The 22,437-nt window shown below is 43.9% G+C and overlaps 1 protein-coding gene across 5 annotated transcripts in view; it reads right to left on the bottom strand.

Moving 5' to 3' along the window:
• The window catches only part of cdc14ab (cell division cycle 14Ab), a gene marked incomplete at its 5' end in the record, with an annotated part of 107,140 nt that overhangs the window by 47,017 nt on the left and 37,686 nt on the right, over nucleotides 1-22,437 (bottom strand). For all 5 annotated transcript variants that reach the window (XM_084310036.1, XM_084310038.1, XM_084310035.1 and 2 more), the window contains 2 exons: nucleotides 70-136; nucleotides 21,617-21,696. In XM_084310036.1, coding sequence (XP_084166162.1) covers nucleotides 70-136; nucleotides 21,617-21,696 — 147 coding nt within the window. The remainder of the gene's footprint in view (nucleotides 1-69; nucleotides 137-21,616; nucleotides 21,697-22,437) is intronic.

Here is a 22,437-nt window from a genome sequence, read left to right as displayed (position 1 = left end):
ACATACATTTTTTTTTTTTAAATCAGAACTGGATACACAGTTCCCGGAAAGACAAAACCAGAAACTCACCTTTCGGATTCCTTGCAAGCAGTCCAGGATGGTGAGGCTGTATGTGCAGTTTCCAAAAGAGGCATCCCTGAGGAGAGAGACGTATTTCAGGTTAATGCCATGGGAACACAACTGAGAAATTGGTAAAATGCGACATGGACCTCTGGGCTCCCTTCTACCGCCACCATTCACCAGTAAAAATATGCCAAACAAATAATCTTAAAACAAAAAAGGGTGCTTTTTGATTGAACCATCATCAGACTGGTTCCAAAAATACCACGATTCTTGAAACTGACGACCAAGCGAAACTTGAATCAATTCAAAGGCATCATACTATACCGGTTCTGTTGGCGTTTCAACCCTTTCTTTTGTTTTTGTACGAGACTGTTATACCTTCAAGGCACGAGTAATTTAATCTGAGCTCATCTAACCGTAGTGATCATGGAAGACAGCCATGGTGCACTTCTTCATGCGATTTAAAAAAAGGCATCCGCCGGGGCGGCTAAGTGGCGCAGTGGGCAAGGCGCTCGCCACTAACGCAGGAGATGCTGGGTTCGAGCCCAGCTCTCGCCGTTGCTTCCGGCTTGGCTGGTCGTTCATACTAATACAATTGGCAGTATTAGGGGGTGGGAAAACCGGTGGGTGGGGATCGGACGTTGTGGACAGCGACTCCTACAGGTCGGTTGGTGTGCCTGTACAGCAGAATCAGGAAGTATCGGGGGCAGCGTGAGCCTCCCACGCGTTACTCCTCGCCACTGAGAGATTGCGCTGTACAGGTGAAAAGATGCAACGGCTGCCTCCTCGTGTACCGGAGGGGACATGTGATGCAAGGCTTCGTCCACATTGCAGCCGACCAGTGGGAGGCATGGTCTAGCAACGTTAGAGACAGGGGAGCGAAGAATTGGATAATACGAAAATTGGGATGGGAGAAAAATTGAAAATGGGGAGAAAACGTAGATAAAAAAAATTAAAAAAGGCATCCACCATTCAGCCAGTTCTCTTGTCTCGTTCCCCGTCAAGATTAAGGAGGAAGCGAGCAGGCTGGGTGGACCTGCTAATGACAGGAGCACAAAGAGGTTCCCACGGAACCTCAAGATGCCACATACACAAAGCAGCATACAAGCTAGGAGGTCAATGAGACCCATACACCATTAACGACTTTTCAATAAAACAGCACAAATGATGAACAAGTACTCAGGCAAGCCGACTCAGGAACAGCTCATTTCCCTCAGCTGTCATCTTGCTGAACTACCCGATACTGTACATACATCTGATAAGCACTATTACTCAGTAGTATTTCATACCCAGTTTAATCACCTCTACCTTGTATATTACTATTGCACTTTACCGTTACATTTGCACTCTGGTTGGATGCCAAACTTCTTTTCGTTATACTGTACTTGTGCTCTACGATGACAATACACTTGAATCTAATCTAATCTTATTACAAACTAATAGTGATAGCCTTGGGACGAGCAGTCAAAATGTGAATGTCAAAAACGGGTTGGGATTATGATGATGTACAAGTATAATCTATAAACTTCTCAGATGTTAGGGCTCTCAATCTCCCTATGGATTGCTAAAAAAAATGTAATATCAAATATCAAAATCACAAAACATGCTTTAAGAAACTTTGCTGCAAGGTGAAAGAAGTACTAGAACGGCTTGAAAGGACTTAAAGGTCCCATGCATTATAAATGGCCTTTTCCAGTGTTTAGCATTGTTTCCTAGCAATGGGGGATTATATCAATGTGGTCTGTGTCTCTAATTATCATATTGACTCATCAGTCTAGTCGCGAGTTCACAAGATCTTCCCATTCTGATTTGACTGTTTTGCTGACGTGAATACTACTGGTTGTAGTCACCGCCCACAATTCGCTCAACAACAGAGCAGTGTAATTACTTCCTCAAACAGAGGGTGCGACAGACAACGAGCGAGCGAGAGAGGGAGAGAGAGAGAGATAGAGAGGGAGAGAGAGGGGGAGAGAGAGAGAGAGAGGGACCACAGCGCAGGAGTGTATGTAAATGTGTGTGCGCCGCGGGGATGGGTCTTCTCCCCGCAGTCGGGAGCACTACATATCACTGTCAAAATATCTTTGCGCAAGCTCCCACGCCCGTATTCCGATGCGTGCAATAATATTCACAGAAGTATATATTGTCATTTGAAACAAGTTTCCAATGCATTGTCCCATGGGATTATGCCCCCCGCGGCGAAATTAATTAGTATCCCCATCAATCTCTCTATCTCTCTCCCTGTTTGCCAGTCACAGACTGTGTGGGTGACTGTCACTCAAAGCGCTTATGGGCGGAGCCCAGCACAAACAGCATGAAAACCTGAGGTCGAAAAAATTTGCTTTTGAGTACTTGATTAAAAATATAAAACAAACAAACAAACAAACAAACTTTACAGATGTGTTCCATAGACTCACAGGAATTGATTTGATTTTTTTTTTTTTTTGAAATCTTTATTTCGAACATGCAATGAATATAAACAAACAATAACAAAAGCAAAACACAACTCAATCTACATGTTCGAAAAGGAGTAGGAAGAAGTATACACTTATTTAATCCTACCCATTTTCCACTACTCAAATGAGTGTACTATTTTAAAACATAAAAAAAAGATATATATATATATATATATATATATATATATATATATATATATATATATATATATATATAATATATAATATATATATGCAAAAAAAAACGATATATGTAAAACATGAAAGAAATAAAATAAAATGTAAACACCGGTGAATATCAAGTCTCTTCCTCATCCCTGTACCTCGTGAACATCATTTCCTTATACATCAGTTTGAATTGTCTCATGTTTGGACATTGCTTTAGCACCACATTTAGACTCATACCCCACTGACCGGCAGCAGCATCGCTAACCAACCCTAACAAGAGGCTAGTGCACTGCCAATACCTCCAGGGGGGGGGGGGGGGTTCCACAGAGAGGTCATGGTTTGTGATCAATAAGAGGGCCCTTGTGCACAATAAGCATCGCTGACGTCATTAAACCCTACAGATCTAAGTGATGTCCCGCTACGGACAACACCACATGAGTGGAACCAATGGAAATGAAACCTGGTGTCACATGGCGCCGCTGTAACCGGGTAAACAAAGACTTAGGTTTGAGGGGTGGCGGGAAAAAGGCCAAACCACCACAATTCTCAGGCCTCTCCGATATCACTAGAGCAGAGCTCAGCGGCTTCACGGATACAGAAGTCAACATTGTAATCATACTGCCGATTATTTTCCCTATATATATATTGTTTACACTGTCTATTTCTCTCATATTTTTATATTCAGAATATATATATATATATATATATATGTGTGTCTTTCTTTCCACTATTACTAGTTTCTGACAGGTGCTACAGGTCCATCAGAGCGCACACTTCCAGACTTGCCAACAGTTTCTGGTCCATGAGAACTCGAAACACCAGCAAACAGTAATCATCTCACTACCGATAGACATCATACCTGTGCAATAATCATCACTCTATATTCATAGATTTATTTACGTGCGTGTGTGTGTATATATATATATATATATATATATATATATATATATATACATACCTGCACGTTTAATTACTTTTACCAATAAATTAACATGTGTATTGTGAGGAACTATGGGTACTGTGTGAGTGATACGTTTTGTATGGAAGGATGAATATGTATTGTAGTTGTCCTGTTTACCTCGTGGCTAACTGCACTGATCAGGACTAGCACTCCTAATTTTATTGCATTGGTACAATGACAATAAAGCTTTCTATTCTACCTGTACCTCCCCTCCCCCATGCTGCTATGATGCCTGAATTGGGATCAATAAAGGAATATCCCATCATGTCTTATCGATAAGACAAGTACAATCAGGGGTACACGTATAAAGTGATGCACCGTTTATAAATACATCGTTAATCGTCTCGCTTTTCCCCCACCTTCATTCCACAGATCATCGTTTTGAACAGGTGTTGTCTGTGAGCTTTAGATTTCAAGTGTTGGACGGGTTTCACAGCGGTGGAAAGTAACTGTAAGTACTTTTACTCAAGTACAATTTCGAGCTACTTACATTTTATGGAACTTTATACTTTTACTCCACTACATTTCAACGGAAATATTTATCTACATTTATCTGAACCCATCAGTTACTAGTTAGTTTGAAGAAAAATATTTTGCATAGAAAACATGGCAAACATATATGAAGATTATATGCTTTCATATTTGAAGCCTATCAATTTCAAGAGGACGTAATCAGGGCAGCATAACTGGACCATGTACCAAGCACTGGAATACAAACGTTATGTAGAATGCATACTTTTACTTTAGATATATTCAATAGAAAATACTTATCTACTTTTACTGAAGTAGAATTTGAATGGAGGACTTTTACCAGAGTACTTGTTTATCTGGGTGTTTCTACTTTTACTTAAGTAAAGGAACCATTACTGGAGTTTGATCTGCCGGACGCGCTGCACCAAATCGGGGGCCGTGCCACGGCGAGTCTAATCAACCGCCTGGAGTATCACCGCCGTGCTTATTGCTTTCCTCAGAGAAGTGCTACCGCCTGCCTACGTGATACATACCTCCTCTCTAACGCGGGGATCTTCCCGTGTAGAGAACGCTAAGGTGGTCATCTTGACCTATTCTCATGACTGACCTCAGACATACTGCAGGAATAGGGCTGGGGGGGGGGGTATGGAAGAAATTAATAATGTCACGATAATCAGGAGGATTTATTTTCTCACAATATCTGCTTATGAATCAAGTTGGAAAACTGGTCAAAAACCTGTCATATTGAAATTAAATTCCCTCACAAATATTTATTTATTACTGGTTTGTCATCATTCATTTCAGCAGAGTTGGTGCACAACAACTAGGGATGGGTACAAGTCCATTACTCAGTTTCAACTGGAGTGGTTGAGGGTGCTCAATTTATTATAAATTTTTTATATTTGGTTACCACCAAATACGTCCACCAAAAGTGCCCGTTTGTGCCAATGAAACGGAAAACTTGCTTTGAGATCTCGCTCTGAAATGCCACGGGCATGAGTTTGTTGCTGGAAGCTGTGGAGCATGGATAGTACACACGTTACCGCAAAAGGTTTGTTAGCTTAGCGTTATCCAAAACATAAACAGTAGTTTGTGTATTTCCAAATTGTGCCAACAACATGTCGCCCACTTTGAGTAGCGATTATAGACTATTGATATATGGACATGCCGTTCCATGAGCGGAGAGACCTGCTACAGACCGAGTGGAGGTTATTATTACAAATGGTAACTGGACTGTTTTGACTGACAATACGCATTAAGCATCAGGTATATTGCTGTGCATCATTATGTCCGTGGAGTAGGGCTGCACGATTAATCGTAAAAAAAATAATCGCGATCTCATTTCTAAATGTCTTTTGTATGACTTATTGCACAAGCTGACACACAAGCCAAAACACAAACCTTCCTTCTAAATGCTAATACATAATTATGCAAGTGTATGTATATATGTCAATCCAAATGTTTTTGTCTTTATGCAGGAAGGGGTAAATCTGTATGTATAGCTAATATGATGTGACCCTATGTAAATAAGGGAAACAAGGAAAAACGATATTACAGTCACTGGGTTGCTTATGATATACATAGAATGCTGACATCCTACTCACAATTATTATTATTTTACTTCATTCTATGCGTTCACTTTGGTGAGAAAGGGGAAGCTTTAGCAGCAACGCTAGCCCTCTTTTACTAATTGATGTGAGGTCAGGCATGCATAAAATCCAAGACCTCTGGTGTAAAAGCCTCGACCTTAATTGATTCAAGCCCCTTTATCTCCTTTAAGTCCAAAACTCCAAAGTGTCAACGTTTTGCCTTTGAACTCAACAAGCCTCATTAACTACCATGGCAACCAAGGCCACAGGGGCCAGTAGAGAAATGTTGTTTGGATGCGTTAGCAGGGTGGCCATAGAAATCGCTCCACGGTCAGGCATGCATAACGACAGGTATTTCGGGGCCTGAGAGAGGCTTTGGGGGTACTATATGAATGACAATCATATTGGAACAAAGCTGTTGGACAAATGTCATAACAGTTATGTTGATTATGTTTTGTTGATGAATAAGGTTAACCAGCATTCACTACATTTATTACATTCAAATACAGTTAACTTGGAGGCGGCTAAGTGGCGCAGTGGGCAAGGCGCTCGCCACTAACGCAGGAGATGCTGGGTTCGAGCCCAGCTCTCTGCGTTGCTTCCGGCTTGGCTGGTCGTTCATACTAATACAATTGGCAGTATTAGGGGGTGGGAAAGCCGGTGGGTGGGGATCGGACGTTGTGGACAGCGACTCCTACAGGTCGGTTGGTGCGCCTGCGCAGCAGAATCAGGAAGCGACGGGGGCGGCGTGTCCCTCCCACGCGTTACTCCTCGTCGCTGAGAGATCGCGCTGTTCAGGTGAAAAGATGAGACGGCTGCCTCCTCGTGTACCGGAGGGGACGCGTGATGCAAGGCTTGGTCCACATTGCAGCCGACCAGTGGGAGGCATGGTCTAACAACGTTCGAGACAGGGGAGGGTAGAATTGGATAATACAAAATTGGGATGGGAGAAAAATTGAAAATGGGGAGAAAAAGTAGATAAAAAAAAATACAGTTAACTTGGGGGCGACAGTGGCTCAGGATGTAGAGCAGTCGTCTGGTAATCGGAAGGTTCCCGGTTAGTTTCCAGCTCCTCTCGGCAGCGTGTCGAAGTGTCCTTGACCAAGACACTTAACCCCCTACCTGCTCCCGGTGAGCAGGTTGGCACCTTGCATGAGTGAATGGGTGAATGTGAGGCATAAGTTGTAAAACGCTTTGGATAAAAGCTGTTATATAGGGGCGGCCGGGTAGCGCAGCGGACTAAGCGTCTGTCTACCACCGCAGAGACAGTGGGATCGAATCCAGCTGCGGTGCCTCCGGCTTGGTCGGCCGTCCATACTGACACAATTGGCAGTGTCAGCGGGTGGGAAAGCCAGTGGGGTGGGTCCTGGTCGTTGAACAGCGACTCCTACAGTTCGGTCGGGGCACCTGCACACCGAGGGAAGGATCTGGGAGAGGTAGTGTGACACTTCCACACGTTACACTCCCCCAGTGAGAGTCAGCGCTGCCAGGTGAAAAGAAGCGGTGGGCTGGCTACACATGTGTCGGAGGAAGCATGTGATAGTCTCCGCCCTCCCAGACCGACGGTAGGGGGTAGAGTGCGCAACGACCAAGAAGGGGATTTGGAATTGGCATAACGACTAACATTGGGATAAAAAAGAAAAAAAGGTGTTATATAAAAGCAGTCCATTTACCATTTGTTAACACTTACAACAACTAACCTGAAACCTCAAATTAACTAAAGATGTGTTTGTTTTGGTTACCAGTTCAAGCCATTGAAAGAGGTTGAAGGGACAGGCTATAAATTATATGAAATACACTTGAAACTACTGATTCAACAAAGGCACTTGGAGAGAAACTCATCCGGATCTTGTGTCAGTATTTGGCACCATGACAGAAATAAGAGATTAGATTAAGAGGTGAGAATTTAATCGCCAGACGGTAATTGTGTTGTCGTCGAGACGCCACTATTCAGCACAGCTGGAGGAGAACACACAGATACTTAAAAGGGTAATGCTACCACATTTTAAGAATTCACACGTTCTTCCTGTGCCCCAGGACAGGTACGGTGGCATTTGTGAACACGCACCACTCTCTCCCAGAGCTAGAAATCAGGGAGAACTCTCCGGGAGTTTTAGGAGAGAGTGGTGCATGGTCACAAATATTGACTGAACTGTCCTGGGGCACAGGAAGAACATAATGTGAATTAATTATAATAATGGATGGAATTCACCTTTTAGAAGATATGCAATACATATTGGGGGGGGGGGGCGACAGTGGCCAAAAGAAATCTGGAGAAATACGAAGGAATAGTAAGTTACTTGTAGTAGTTAATTGGCATGCCCTTACAATAAAGATATCATGGTATCTCCAAGAAGAACATATCTTGGTACCACTACCACGGTGGAAGTACCATCGGTAGCATGGTTTAAACTGGATTATAGGCCTACTGTGGTATTATTTATGTACAAAAGTAGTACCATGCATTGCAGATACATAACTTTTACCACACCAGCATCATGGACAGTTATTTATACAATGGTCAATTAAATGAGATTGTAAAACAAACAAATTTCTTTCTGTATGGAAATGCTCACGAGGTAGAGCAGTCGTCTGGTAATGCAGAGGTTCCCGGTTCGATTCCCGCTCCTCCCCGGCAGCGCGTCGAAGTGTCCTTGAGCAAGACACTTAACCCCTAATTGCTTTTGATGAGCAGGTTGGCACCTTGCATGGTTGCCTCCACCGTCGATGTGTGAATGTGTGAGTGAATGAGTAAAATGTGAGGAACAAATTGTAAAGCGCTTTGGATAAAAGAGTTATATAAATGCAGCCCTTTACCATTTTAGCCCAGGTCTACGAGACAGCTTTGGTCCAACACCCTGAGCAGTGCTGTCCTCAACTAAAGACAACTTTAGTTGAGACTTTTGCCAACTAATCCATTAGGCCGACCTGCTCATCGGGAGCAGTTAGGGGTTAAGTGTCTTGCTCAAGGACACTTCGACACGCTGCCCAGGAGGAGCTGGAATCGAACCGGGAACCTTCTAATTACCAGACGACTGCTCTACCTCCTGATCCACTGTTGCCCTAACAGAGATGTGCTTATCATGACTCATTCAAAAGAGGGGAAAAAAAGCAGATTTTTTTTTTTTTTTTCAAAAAGACTAATACAAATAAGTGATTATTTGAGGCAGATAACGCGAGATCTATTCTTTTAGGTTCAGATCACATCACAACACACAGTTCCCCTCATAGCCAATCTACAGTAAGGTGCATGTACCACTGCACAGGAAATCACAAGGGGACCTATATCACAAGGGGACCTATAGAATGTTAAAGTATCAGTTAAAATTAGAGCTTCTAAAAACGCTCGCCCCTCTTCATCACATCCTATTCCAAATGTGGATACATACTGTACTGAAACCGTGAATGTTCTACTCAAGGAACCATTTGACCTGACAAACACCCATAGTGGACCAAAATATTGTCCAATAAAAGGTTCATGCGTGGAGTTTGTAGCGTGCGCCGTGCGGGCCCAACTCTGGTCTATACGCAAGAAATCCCAAACGTATTGTCATACATAAAATGTCAACGTGGCACAAAGTTCAGAGAGATGACAGCTGAGGGATAGAAGCTGTTCCTGAGTCTAATCGTCTTGGAGCAGAGGTTCCCGTAGCGGGCAAACAGTCCATGATTGGGATGCAATTGAAATAGAATATTCATGATGTTATTCATGATGTTTTTCCATGCCCAAGACCGCTCTGTCCGTTTCGCTTGACAGCCTACATTCTGTCAAATCCTATACATGTTCTTAGCTCATTGTTCTTACATGTTTTTAAATGTTTTATGTACCTTATACACTACTGCTACCATGTATGAATATTAGGCCTGTCCCAGACTAAGGATTTGTATAGTCAACTTTGATTGGCCAAAATGTGCAGATAGTCGACTGGTAGTAGACTACCCCCCACCCGAATGCAAATATATATATATATATTTTTTTATCATTCCATTTGGGCTGTGGGGGGTGCTTAATGTCTGAAGGAGTCGACTGGAGGCTTATTGTCCTCAGCGAAAGCATGCAATTGGTCCACTGATGGATACATCTTGATATTTGTCTACTCTAGTGTGTTCATTAGATGGGTGAAATCCTCTTTCAGTGCCTCTGTGCCCGTTTTCTTAGGCAGTTAGCCTCACTGGTATGCACACCATTAGCGTTAACCACGCTTCTAGGCCTCTTTGCTTTTGGAAAGAATGACCCCAAAAAAATAAATATACATACATACATTATAGTTTTTTATTTTTATTTTGTGCATTCGACTAAGAGGTTGGTAGTCGACTACGGCTCCTTTCGATTGATTCAACCCTAATGCATATACATGCGTTTCATTACATGTATATATACATTCATACCAATTATTCACCTGTTCTATTCTCCATCCATCCATCATCCATTGCAACACTATTATCATCGACATCCAGTTGAGGGATCTCCTTTGAAGAGCCCATCTGAGGTTTCTCTCTTGTTTTTAGTAAGTCGTTCCTGATCTTCATTGGGGAAAGGGAGCGTTGCATATTTGGATTCTATGCTGGTTTTTGTTTTTGATCTATTGTTATGTTTCTTCTCGACTTGTACAAGAATACTTGTATAGCCCATGGGGGCTATTCCATGTGATCTCAGGGTCTACAAAAATGTTTGTTGATTTAAATTTGATATTTGATGTTGTGAAATTGGAAGTGACAGTTGAAAACAAGCAAACCATTCACTGAATGGTGGATCAGAGGACCCACAACAAGCTATGAGTAGGTGAAGCGGAGATGGGCTTCAGGGGCGCAGCGCTGCAGAGAGCACATGCATGTGAAGAACAGCTTTCAATTAACTCGATGAATGCATGTACGGTGGTTCGGACACCTTCAAGTGTTCATAATAATTAGTGTCTGTATTGATCATCTGCTGTGAGAAAGCCCACTTTGCTTTCCGTCTCCGACCGCGTGCTGTCCCTCGTTTTCCATTAATTACGACTTATGTAAGTCTTGTTCCATTCTACATGGGCCCGGCAAAGCTGGCTCAGCAGTAGGGGTGTGTGGACAGGGGGGGGGGGGGGGGGGGGGGGGGGGGCGTACAAAAGCTCCATTATGCCCCTTCACGCAGACCGAAGAAGGCCACGCTTGTCAAACATGGGCTCTCATTTCCTACAATGGTTCCAAGAATTCCACTCCTAATGTCACCAGGATGAACAACAACAATATTCAGCTGTCCTGGAAGATTATCGTAGCATTGTTAAGATGTATGTCCCTGTTGCCTGTTCGGATGAGGTTCCCAAAAGGGCCATTATTACTCAGGGTTACACATGGTTCTTTGATTGCACATATTGTTAAGTGTATTGTTTATTTCATTAAACCTGCAATAAAGTATTAATTTTGCACACCGACCGAGGTCGTAAGATAAGTCTGCAGATTGAACATATAAATAATATACCGTAATTCCTCTAATAGTAACCCCGGCTTGTATTTGTTTCAACTGTAGCGGGTACCAGGCTTGTATTAGGAGGAGGCCTGTATAAGAGGGAGGCCTATATTTCAAATTTTCAAACGGATCATAATGAATAAATCAACATTTTGTGTCAGTTTGAACCCAGTAAAATGTACTGGGTTCATTTGAAACCAAGTACTGTATGAAATAGTAAACAGTGCAATTACAGGTGGTCACTGGTCATTTCAACGTTTTCAAAGTGAAATCAAGTAACTAGCTCAGTATGCAGCTCAGTATATTAGTAACCCGGCTTGTATTAGGAGGCCGGCTTATAATTGCTTAGCTCAAGAGCGCACCCGGCCATTAATAGAGACCCGGCTTGTATTTGAGACCCGGTTACTATTAGAGGAATTACGGTAATTCAAATAAGCAATGGAAAGGCTACACAAGTACACTATTGTCATAAATATTAGTGTAGCTAACAAAAGATATGAATGAGGCCTGCAGCCTGTGTGGTCTTGAGGGGCCCTGGAGTAACTCTGCTCTTCATCCAATGCACAACATGTAGCTTCAGTCACCAATAACCTGACTCTTAAAAAGGACCATATCAGCATTGTGATAAAAAAAAAATACCTTCAATTTATCTCCTTATCTCGTGGACGCATTTCCTTGCATTTCATTAAATTCTCAATAAAACTGTTGAAATCGTAATGAGTCTAACTTTCGTATTGCCGTACTTGGTGAGCATTTTAATAAAAGTGGCCGTGGGTAACAACCAGGCATGCGTTGTTCATGGGACGGGGTCCCACGGTGTGGGACCTCACTCGCTATTTGCATATCAATAGCGCCGGTCGTCAGGTGTGTTAAATACGTTCTCAGACACATTCACACCTACCTTGTTGTGAAGATGTGTTACATTCCATTCGTAGAGGCAATTAGGCACTGTCTTTAGTCTGTGCCCAAGCGAGGGGACATTAAATGCGCATTCGCGGGAGCGCGCGCACGCGCAGAGAGCGCGCGTGCACGTGGTGCGTGTCACCCCAGATGATTTCAATAACGCACCACTGGTAACAACTTGGGCTGTAAAGTACACTTAAGTGAAAGTAAACAACTTAATGTTTACTTATGTGGCCCGAGTGAAAGACGCACTGTAATTAGGGCTGCACGAGTTTGGGAAATAATCTACCGTAATTGCGATTTTTCTGACAGATATTGCGATTGCGATTACATTTGCAATTATAATTAAAAAAAATGTAAGCAGCCCCACAGAGGTTTATTGTAAAATGCGGCTTTCATCTGGCCTACGCGTGGGTCTGTTCGGGACACCGAGCCTGAACATTTTTCTTTTCACCTGGGAATCGATACCGGTACCCAACAACGGTACCTTTTTTTCTGTACTTTACTCTCCCTCTCTGAAGTCTAAACTTCACAACACACAATCTAAAACCCCTTACCTCCCTCTCCCAAACCGTTCCTACAACAATAACAACAACTTGCAAAGGAGATCTTGTATCTACTTCCTGGTTAAACATTTTTTTTAAAGAAATATTTGCGATTTTCTTTTTCTTTTTGTGATTTGATAATTGCATCATTTCAAATCGCGATTTCGATTTAAAATCTATTAATCGGGCGCCCCAGTGGCGAACCACATAGCGCGCTCAGCCGCGACACGGCCGACCCGGGTTCGATTCCCGAACCCGTTGTTATTTGCCGAATGTCTTCCCCCCACTCTGTCTCCCATTCCTCCTCTGTTTCTCTCTACTGGATTGCCCAGTAGCAATAAAGCGATAAAACGCCAAAAAATTAATCTTACAAAAAAAAAAAAATCGATTAATCGTTCAGCCCTAACTGTAATGACTAATTATGATGCAGGCCTTGGAAAATAACTGAAGTAAGTAAGTGCCAACAACCTACCCAGAATGCAATGCACCATCACGTGGTTGCCCATTCTCTCTTAGTGAATGGTAGGGATGGGTACCGAATCCGGTACTTTTAAGGGTACCGACCGAATCACGTCGGTACTACAGAGTACCGATTCACGTGAGATCCGCCGGTGCCACATTTCTGTACTTTTTTTTTAAAGTCCAATGACGTCAACGTTTCGTTTACCGTGAAACAAAACCTATGAAGTGTGCAGCACAGCACGTTCACGTTTGACTTGATTCAACAACAAAGCAGTCGGGGCAATGGCCAGTGAAAACGGTCGCAAGTGTTGTTACACTTTACAAAGCTAGATGCAGACAACGCTTGCTGCAATATTATATATATATATTAACAAATTGTTCTAAATAAATAATAATAAATAATTAGAAGTTTTTATTATATTTTTATTTTTTACAACTGAGGTAGGTAGATTACATTTTTAGAGACTAAAGTACTGAAAAAAGGTACCGTTGGGTACCGGTATCGGTTCAAATGTGAACGGTAGCCAACCCTAGTGAATGGGCTAAAACTCATATTTAGACCAGTGTGGTCCTTTGAGAATCAGAATCCATGTTGCTTTAAGCCAGAGAAGGAAATTAACTCTAGCCATCAGCCAAATGCAGCTACATTTTGGCTGTGGTGTTGGAGGTTTGTCAGTTATGTAGCTAACTCTGTTTAATATATAAATGAATATAAGTGTCTTATATTCTAAAAACTAAACTTTGCTGCTAAGAAACAAAGTTTGGCTGGTGACATTCTGAATCCACCAGCCAATGGCTGAACACATTAGAGATCCAATATATATATATATATATATATTAGGGTTGTAACGATGCATCGAAAATGCATCGATCCTAATGTGATGATTCAACTGCATCGATTTGAAAATGTTAGATTATAATAATAAAAAATTTAATTATGTTTTCTTTTTTTGTGTGTGTATTGTTTTTATTGACCTATAGTCCATGCATGCTGAGTGAATCAGTTCCCCCAGCCACATTTGTGTATTCAAAATCTTTTGGGGAATTAATTGATAGAAAATTAATCAAATCGTGGTCAAATGAAGAGATTTCATGATGCATTGAATCGTTGCCTGAAGAATCGTAATCGAATTTAATCGCTGTGCGGTCGCATCGTTACACCCTGTCATGGGGCTATCCCATGCCCTGTAAGTAGGGATGCACATGGGCCTTAAGTGGTTTGACCTGTTCCCACATGTGGTCATGCGGCCAAACATTTAGTTTAGGCTTTCGGCCTAGTTTGTTTTGTTATGTTGTTTTGTAATACAGACACATTGGTTTAAAGCATAACATGTGATGTAGAATTAAAGTAGTACATGCATTTGTTGATAAATACCATTTGTCTGTGCTCCCACTTGGTTCCTTGTAGGATCTCTGGCTGCCCAACCAGAACTGGGAGAGGCCAGGGCCTTTTCTGGAGGGGAGATTTGGAAGGAACCAAGTGTGGTAGAGTACAGGGGGGGGGATTTTCATTAACGAGAGGGGAATAGGTTTATGAAGCGCCCTAAACACTGTTTAGTGTTTGGTTATGATAGATCATGATGGAGTAATGTATCCATGTTGTCCAGAGTTATTGGATGTGTAAATTGATGTCTGTATTGATTAATTGATTGTTTGTTTTTGGTTTGTCCCTGTAGGAGGAGCTTCCAGCATAAAGCCAGGGATGGAGGCTCCTCTCAGGGAGAAGTAATGACAGGCTTGGAAGCGAGACACAGCCGAACTAAGACCTAGGTCCCTTAGCCAAGGGCCTAGTTGTTTATATTTGTTAAAAGAATGTTTAATCATTTTGTATTATTTTTGTATTTATGTTAAAATATGTTTTTTCCCGTTTTTCCCACTGGGGAGCAAAAGAACAAATAGAATAAAAAACCAACCACTGGGTGATGGCAACCTGACTCGGACTGCATTTTTCCTTCGCTTGGCCGCCTCCTCACAATTGGTGTCAGAAGTAAAGAGGACTACAAGCTTCAGGGATGCCTCCCAAAAAGCAACAGCAACAGCAAGAGCCTGCAGAGGAGGGTGCCACAGGGGGAGCCTTCGAGGATGGCTTTCAATCGGAAAGTGGCCCCACTGCAGGTCCGGAGGCCAGCTTCGCCAGGTTGGCACGGATGTTTGAGATGCATATGCAGTACCAGATGGATCGGGATAAAAGGCAGGATAAAGAAGCAGAAATAAAAGAACGGGAGTTCAGTGCTATCAGCGACAAGGTCACCGAGCTTCAGTTGGACCTGGAGGCAACCAGGTCTGGTCCACCAACGGGACGAGCCAGTGGGGTCCCAGGTGGAGAACCCAGGATGGTGAGGTTAGAGGAATCTGATGACGTTGAACATTTTTTGACCACTTTCGAGAGACTGGCAGCAGTGTATGGCTGGCCACGACAAGAGTGGGCTGTCCGCCTCATTCCTCTGCTGACTGGTAAGGCCAGGTGTGCCTTTGTAGCTATGGACCCAGCTCATACCAGAGACTATGACATTTTGAAAGCAGCAGTTTTGAGGAAGTATGAGATAAACAGTGACACTTATTACCAATGGTTCCGCTCCGACGACACACCACCAGATGAGGCCCCCCATGAGCTCTACACCCGCCTCAAGGACTTGTTCTGTAGATGGGTGGGTTATGGCACCTCCACCAAAGAGGAGATCATGGAGAAGCTGGTCCTCGAGCAGTACATCAAGGTGTTGTATCCAGAGGTTAAGACCTGGGTGAGGGAGCGCAACCCAGAAACGGCGGCGGAGGCTGCAGAGCTTGTGGAAACATATGTGACGGCACATGGAGGTCCAAGGGGCCACCGCTACGCTGGCGCACTACACCAGGCCAGAGGTAAGTCTGAGGGTGTTGGGATGGGTGGTTCAGGTAGTTACTCTCCTAGGCAGCCCGGTTTCAACCAGCCCAGTTCGAGCCAGACTAGGCCAAAGCCATTTGTAAGAGGATATGCCAGGAATAGGTCAGAGGTTGTATGTTACAACTGTGGTGAGGCAGGCCATATCATTCCAGTTTGTCCCGTTAGAAAGCCAGAGATAGCAAGTCTCTGCTATGTACCTAGGCCAGCTCTAGGCGCCTCCCCTAAGGACAGTTCTGAGTCACCAGTCATGTCTGTCATGTTGAATGGCAGGCCCCTGTCAGCCTTATTAGACACAGGTTGCACACAGTCTCTGGTACAGGCCAAGTATGTCCCCAGGGAGTTGTGGAGTGAGGAAAGAGTTAAAATTGTCTGTGTCCATGGGCATGCATCAGAAGTCCCCATAGCGGAGGTATATGTTGAGGTAAACAACCAGGCATATCTGGTGAAGGTTGGAGTGGCCCCCGAACTGCCCTACCCTATTTTGCTGGGGACAGATCTGCCTATTTTGCTAGACCTCATTCATGAGAGTAAAGGGAGATTATGTGGGGTAGTTACTAGGTCCAAGGCGAGAGAGCACACTAATACACCAGTCTCTGTGACACAACCACTGATTCAGCCAGACACAACTGACACAGAAATACCCACCACTATCAGGCCAGACTCCGATACACCAGCTACCAATGCGGACACAGTGCAGCTGATGCCATTTTTTGGGGTAGAGGTAGGTGGAGTGCCAGGAGTCACACAAGAGGAGAGATGTGAGAAACGCAGGGAGCAAGTCAGAGGAATTGTGTTGCAGTCAGCTGACCAGCCAGATCAGGATATGGAGTTTCCAGGGCTGTCGGTAAAGGAGGTTTTTTCTGGGGATCTTGGCAGACAACAGAGAGGGGACCCCACTCTAATAGACTGTTTCAAAGAGGCAGAGAAGGAATCCAGTTCTAGTCCCCTTAGCAAGCGGTTTCTGCTCGACAATGGGTTGCTTTATAAACAGAGTGAATATGACAGGCAGCTCATACTGCCAAAGGCATGCAGGGAGGAAGTGCTGAGGCTAGGCCATACTATTCCTTGGGCGGGTCACCTAGCTTTTGAGAAAACCTTCCAGAGGATTTCAAAAAGGTTTTTCTGGCCAGGGATGTATAGCCAGGTCAAATATTACTGCAAGACATGTCCAGAGTGCCAGCTTACAGCAGGGAAAGCTACAGCCCCTGTACCCCTTATGCCACTCCCTGTGATAGGCACCCCTTTTGAGCGGATAGGGGTGGATATTGTTGGTCCATTAGAGAGAAGCCAGGCAGGCAACCGGTTTATCCTTGTCATTTGTGACTATGCCACCAGATATCCAGAGGCCTTTCCATTGAGAGAAGTGACAGCCAAGCAAGTAGCTACAGCTATGCTGCAGTTTTTTTCTAGGGTAGGGATCGCGAGGGAGGTACTTACGGACCAAGGGACCAATTTCATGAGTCGCACACTCAAACAGGTCTATCAGCTGTTAGGTATCAAGAGAGTAAGGACCACTCCCTACCACCCTCAGACTGATGGCCTTGTTGAGCGTTTCAATCAGACCCTGAAACGTATGCTGAAAAAGTTTGTTTCTGAGTGAGGGAAGGACTGGGATAAATGGCTGCCATTTCTGTTGTTTGCCTACCGTGAGGTTCCCCAGGCCTCAACTGGGTTTTCACCTTTCGAGCTGCTTTATGCCCACCAGGTCAGAGGTCCATTGGATGTGCTGCGAGAAACCTGGGAGGAGTTGGACAAACCACAGAACATGAACGTCATCTCTTTTGTCCTGAAAATGCGAGAGACGCTCATGAGGACCACCACCTTCTGAAGTCCCAAGCCAAGCAGAAGGAGTGGTATGACCGGTCGGCAAGACAGCGGAGTTTGGAACCTGGGGAGGAAGTCTTGTTGCTTTTGCCAACGTCAGAGCACAAACTGTTGGCAAGGTGGCAGGGCCCATACCGGGTCAAGCAGAAGATGGGGCCAGTAACGTATAAGATCCACATGCCAGAGAGGAGGCAGCCACTTCAGATTTTCCATATAAACATGCTCAAGAAATGGCACCCCCGCCCAGTCTCTGTGACACCTGTACCGCACTCGCTCTTCATCCAGGCAGTGGAGGAAGAGGAGGAACCCATGGAGCAGTACCTACCCGGTCGGGAGGAGGGGAAGAAGCTGGACATGGACCACCTTTCAGCAGGAAGGAGAGAAGAGCTCCTTCGGATCTTGCCCCTCCATCTCTTCATGGAGACTCCGGGGCGCACGGACATGGTGCACCACCACATCACTTTGAAGGAGACTAAGCCCTTCGTCAGCCAGTCTATAGGGTGCCAGAACGTCTGTTACCGGTGCTGAGGAAGGAGTTGGAAATGATGAGGGAACTGGGGGTGATTGAGCCCTCCTCCAGTGAGTGGAGCAGCCCAGTCATCTTGGTCCCAAAGAAGGATGGCACCCTGAGGTTTTGTTTGGACTTTCGGAAGATCAATGGGGTGAGTAAATTTGATTTGTACCCCATGCCCAGGATCGATGATCTGGTGGAGAGGCTAGGAGGCGCCAGCTTCATTAGCACTCTTGATCTCTGCAAAGGGTACTGGCAGGTTCCCCTTACAGCAGGGAGCAGAGAGATCACAGCTTTCCGAACCCCCTTTGGTCATTTCCAGTTCACAGTCCTTCCTTTCGGCCTTCATGGAGCGCCGGCGACATTCCAGAGAATGATGGACAAGGTCCTGTCGGGCACAGAGGCCTTTGCCGCTGCTTACCTGGATGATATAGTGATCTACAGCAACAGCTGGGAGGAGCACCTGTGTCATCTCGAGGAGGTCTTGCAGAGGATCAGGAAAGCAGGCCTCACCATCCGCCCTGACAAGTGCTCACTGGCCAAGCAGGAGACCAGGTACCTGGGTTTTGTGTTGGGGAAGGGACTGATCCGACCGCAGGTGGGGAAGGTTGATGCTATCAAGTCCGCTCAGAGGCCCACGACCAAGACTCAGGTCAAGTCCTTCCTGGGTTTGGTTGGCTGGTACAGGCGGTTTATACCTGACTTCTCAACTGTTGCTGTGCCTCTCACGAACCTCACGAGGAAGAACGAGCCCAACAAGGTGCGGTGGACGGACGGGTGTGAGGAGGCCTTCCAGGGTTTGAAGACCTCGTTGTGCGGTGAGCCCCTGCTTAAGAGTCCTGACTTTGAGCAGCCATTCACAGTCCAAACGGATGCATCGGATCTGGGTATTGGAGCCGCCTTGTTGCAAGGGAAACCGGGTAATCTCCAGCCCATTGCTTACATCAGCAGGAAGCTCAACTCTCACGAAGTCAGGTATTCCATCGTGGAAAAGGAGTGCCTTGCCATCAAGTGGGCACTGGACTCTCTCCGATACTACCTGTTGGGCAGGAGATTCAGCCTGGAGACTGACCATCGGGCACTGTCTTGGCTGGGGAGCATGAGGGACACCAACTCCAGAATCACGAGATGGTTCCTTGCCATGCAACCTTTCGACTTCGAGGTACTGTATAGGAAAGGGAAGGAGAACTGTACAGCAGACTACCTCTCCAGAACGCCACAAGTGTCTACTCCAGAAGGGGGGGGTAATGTCATGGGGCTATCCCATGCCCTGTAAGTAGGGATGCACATGGGCCTTAAGTGGTTTGACCTGTTCCCACATGTGGTCATGCGGCCAAACATTTAGTTTAGGCTTTCGGCCTAGTTTGTTTTGTTATGTTGTTTTGTAATACAGACACATTGGTTTAAAGCATAACATGTGATGTAGAATTAAAGTACATGCATTTGTTGATAAATACCATTTGTCTGTGCTCCCACTTGGTTCCTTGTAGGATCTCTGGCTGCCCAACCAGAACTGGGAGAGGCCAGGGCCTTTTCTGGAGGGGAGATTTGGAAGGAACCAAGTGTGGTAGAGTACAGGGGGGGGGATTTTCATTAACGAGAGGGGAATAGGTTTATGAAGCGCCCTAAACACTGTTTAGTGTTTGGTTATGATAGATCATGATGGAGTAATGTATCCATGTTGTCCAGAGTTATTGGATGTGTAAATTGATGTCTGTATTGATTAATTGATTGTTTGTTTTTGGTTTGTCCCTGTAGGAGGAGCTTCCAGCATAAAGCCAGGGATGGAGGCTCCTCTCAGGGAGAAGTAATGACAGGCTTGGAAGCGAGACACAGCCGAACTAAGACCTAGGTCCCTTAGCCAAGGGCCTAGTTGTTTATATTTGTTAAAAGAATGTTTAATCATTTTGTATTATTTTTGTATTTATGTTAAAATATGTTTTTTCCCGTTTTTCCCACTGGGGAGCAAAAGAACAAATAGAATAAAAAACCAACCACTGGGTGATGGCAACCTGACTCGGACTGCATTTTTCCTTCGCTTGGCCGCCTCCTCACACACCCCTAATATATATACTCACGCCCATCCCTAGTGTTTATATATATATTATATATATATAAACACTAGGGATGGGAGTATTCGATTACTCACTGTTTCAACTGAACTCACGTGGGGTTTTTGAGGGTGCTCGATTTCGATCTTAAAAAATATTAGGGCTGTACCGAATGTCATTTTTTAACATTCGAAGCTTCGATTGAAGTATTCGAACGAAGCTTCGAATGTCTAAAAAAAAAAAATCGACTTAAAAAAATGTATAAAATACCTTTTTTTTTTTTTTATAAACTAAATCCTCAATTTGAATAAAGTGATTAATCTGATTAAATTAGTCTCTTTTATTAAATCAACTTTATTTAATGAATATAACTCAGTTTCGTCAACATAAATAATCCAATAAGGGCACGGTTATGAAAGTGATGGTGACGTCTTATAGTATAATATTAGTGTAGCCTAATATTTAACTGCAACTGTGAAGAAAACCCCCATTGGTTTAAACAGATTGAATAGACACAAAAAAATTAAGAATAAAAATTAAAAATATTTATTAAAAATTTGAAATTAGAATGTTGATTTAGAATTCGAATGTCAACATTATGATCAAAGCTTCGAAGCATTCGGTACAGCCCTAAAAAATATATATATAATTATTATTCGGTTACCACAAAATGCATCCACCAAAAGCACCCATTTGTGCCAATGAGACATAAAACTCGCTTTGAAATCTCACTCTGGGAAAACATTACTCGTGCCCATCCCTTATATGTATACACACACACACTCATGTTCTCCACAGATCTGCCTCTGAACATGCACAAATGTCTCCCATCGTTGGAAAACAAGAAAATACGGTTGTCCCTGTCCCTCAATCCGTGATGTCACAGAAATGTTCAGCTCCATAAAGACTGAAGTGGAAAAGGACTGAAACGGTGACTGATAGTATCAAGAAGATCTGCTGTTTTCTGCTTCAGTGCAGAGCTCAACTGGATGGACATGTTCAGAATTCAGATAAATATTGCATAAGCTCACAAAAGTCATCCATTCGTACACCCCCATGGCATCAGATTCATTCTAGATTACAGTTGTGATTCTCTGGTTAAAAGATTTTACAGTGAGCTATTCACATCAGAGTTATGATTCTCTGGTTAATAGATTTGACTGTGCGCTATTCACATCAGTTATGATTATCTGATTAATAGATTTGACAGTGAGCTATTCATAGTTATAATTCTCTGCTTAATAGATAAACTGCTACAAAAAAAGAAAGATTAAAAATAGATCACGCTCACCTGAAGGGGAGGTATGATGCGTTGGAACCGGAAATCAACGCCCTGTAGGCCTCTTCTGGAGTCTTCTTTAGATAGATCACCTGTGAGTGAGTGAGTGAGTGAGTGAGTGAGTGAGTGAGTGAGTGAGTGAGTGAGTGAGAGAGAGAGAGAGAGAGAGAGAGAGAGAGAGAGAGAGAGAGACGTTACGTTAAATATGCTTTGGCCTGTTAACATTTGCGGCACTTTGCCCTCGTCTGTGGGCCTAGCGCTGTATTTTTGCTGATCAACCAATAGATTGTTGGAAAGTTGAATTTGCCGCCTTTCCATGGTCACCACACTCGACCTATTGCATGCATCCATTCTCGAATTACAAGACGAAACATCCGACGAGCGTCATTTGACAAGCCGTTCGGACGAGTGACCACGTCCGGGTCCTGAACTGACCAGTCACCGCTGATGGCGAAAATGATTGACCACCGTTGTAGCCAATAAAATTATGGAGTAAGCACCATCACAGACGAGGGCTGATTGCAAGGAGAAAGGGGCTCGCGTGTCTGAATGAATGGCAGCGGACGGCCATTTTTGATAATCACACTGAATTATTGCGGTACACACATTACAAAAACCTTTGTAAAACAAAACATTTCCGTGAGATTAAAAAAAGACTTTGGACCTGTATGACTATAAGACTTTAGGCTATGGAACTGTTATGTTTTCCAGCTCCTACCTCTCAGCTGGAACCCAAAAACAGGCATCTGGCAACAATTTCAGTGTGTTCAAACCTCTGTTTCTCTATTACGTTAACACTCAATGTGATTTTTTTTTTTGTTATCAAATTTACT

This window comes from Notolepis coatsorum (genome assembly GCF_963971535.1).
Source record: "Notolepis coatsorum genome assembly, chromosome: 3".
NCBI classification, from domain to species: domain Eukaryota; kingdom Metazoa; phylum Chordata; class Actinopteri; order Aulopiformes; family Paralepididae; genus Notolepis; species Notolepis coatsorum.
Note: the sequence above shows the minus strand (reverse complement) of the source record. Positions and strands in the feature narration are given on the sequence as shown.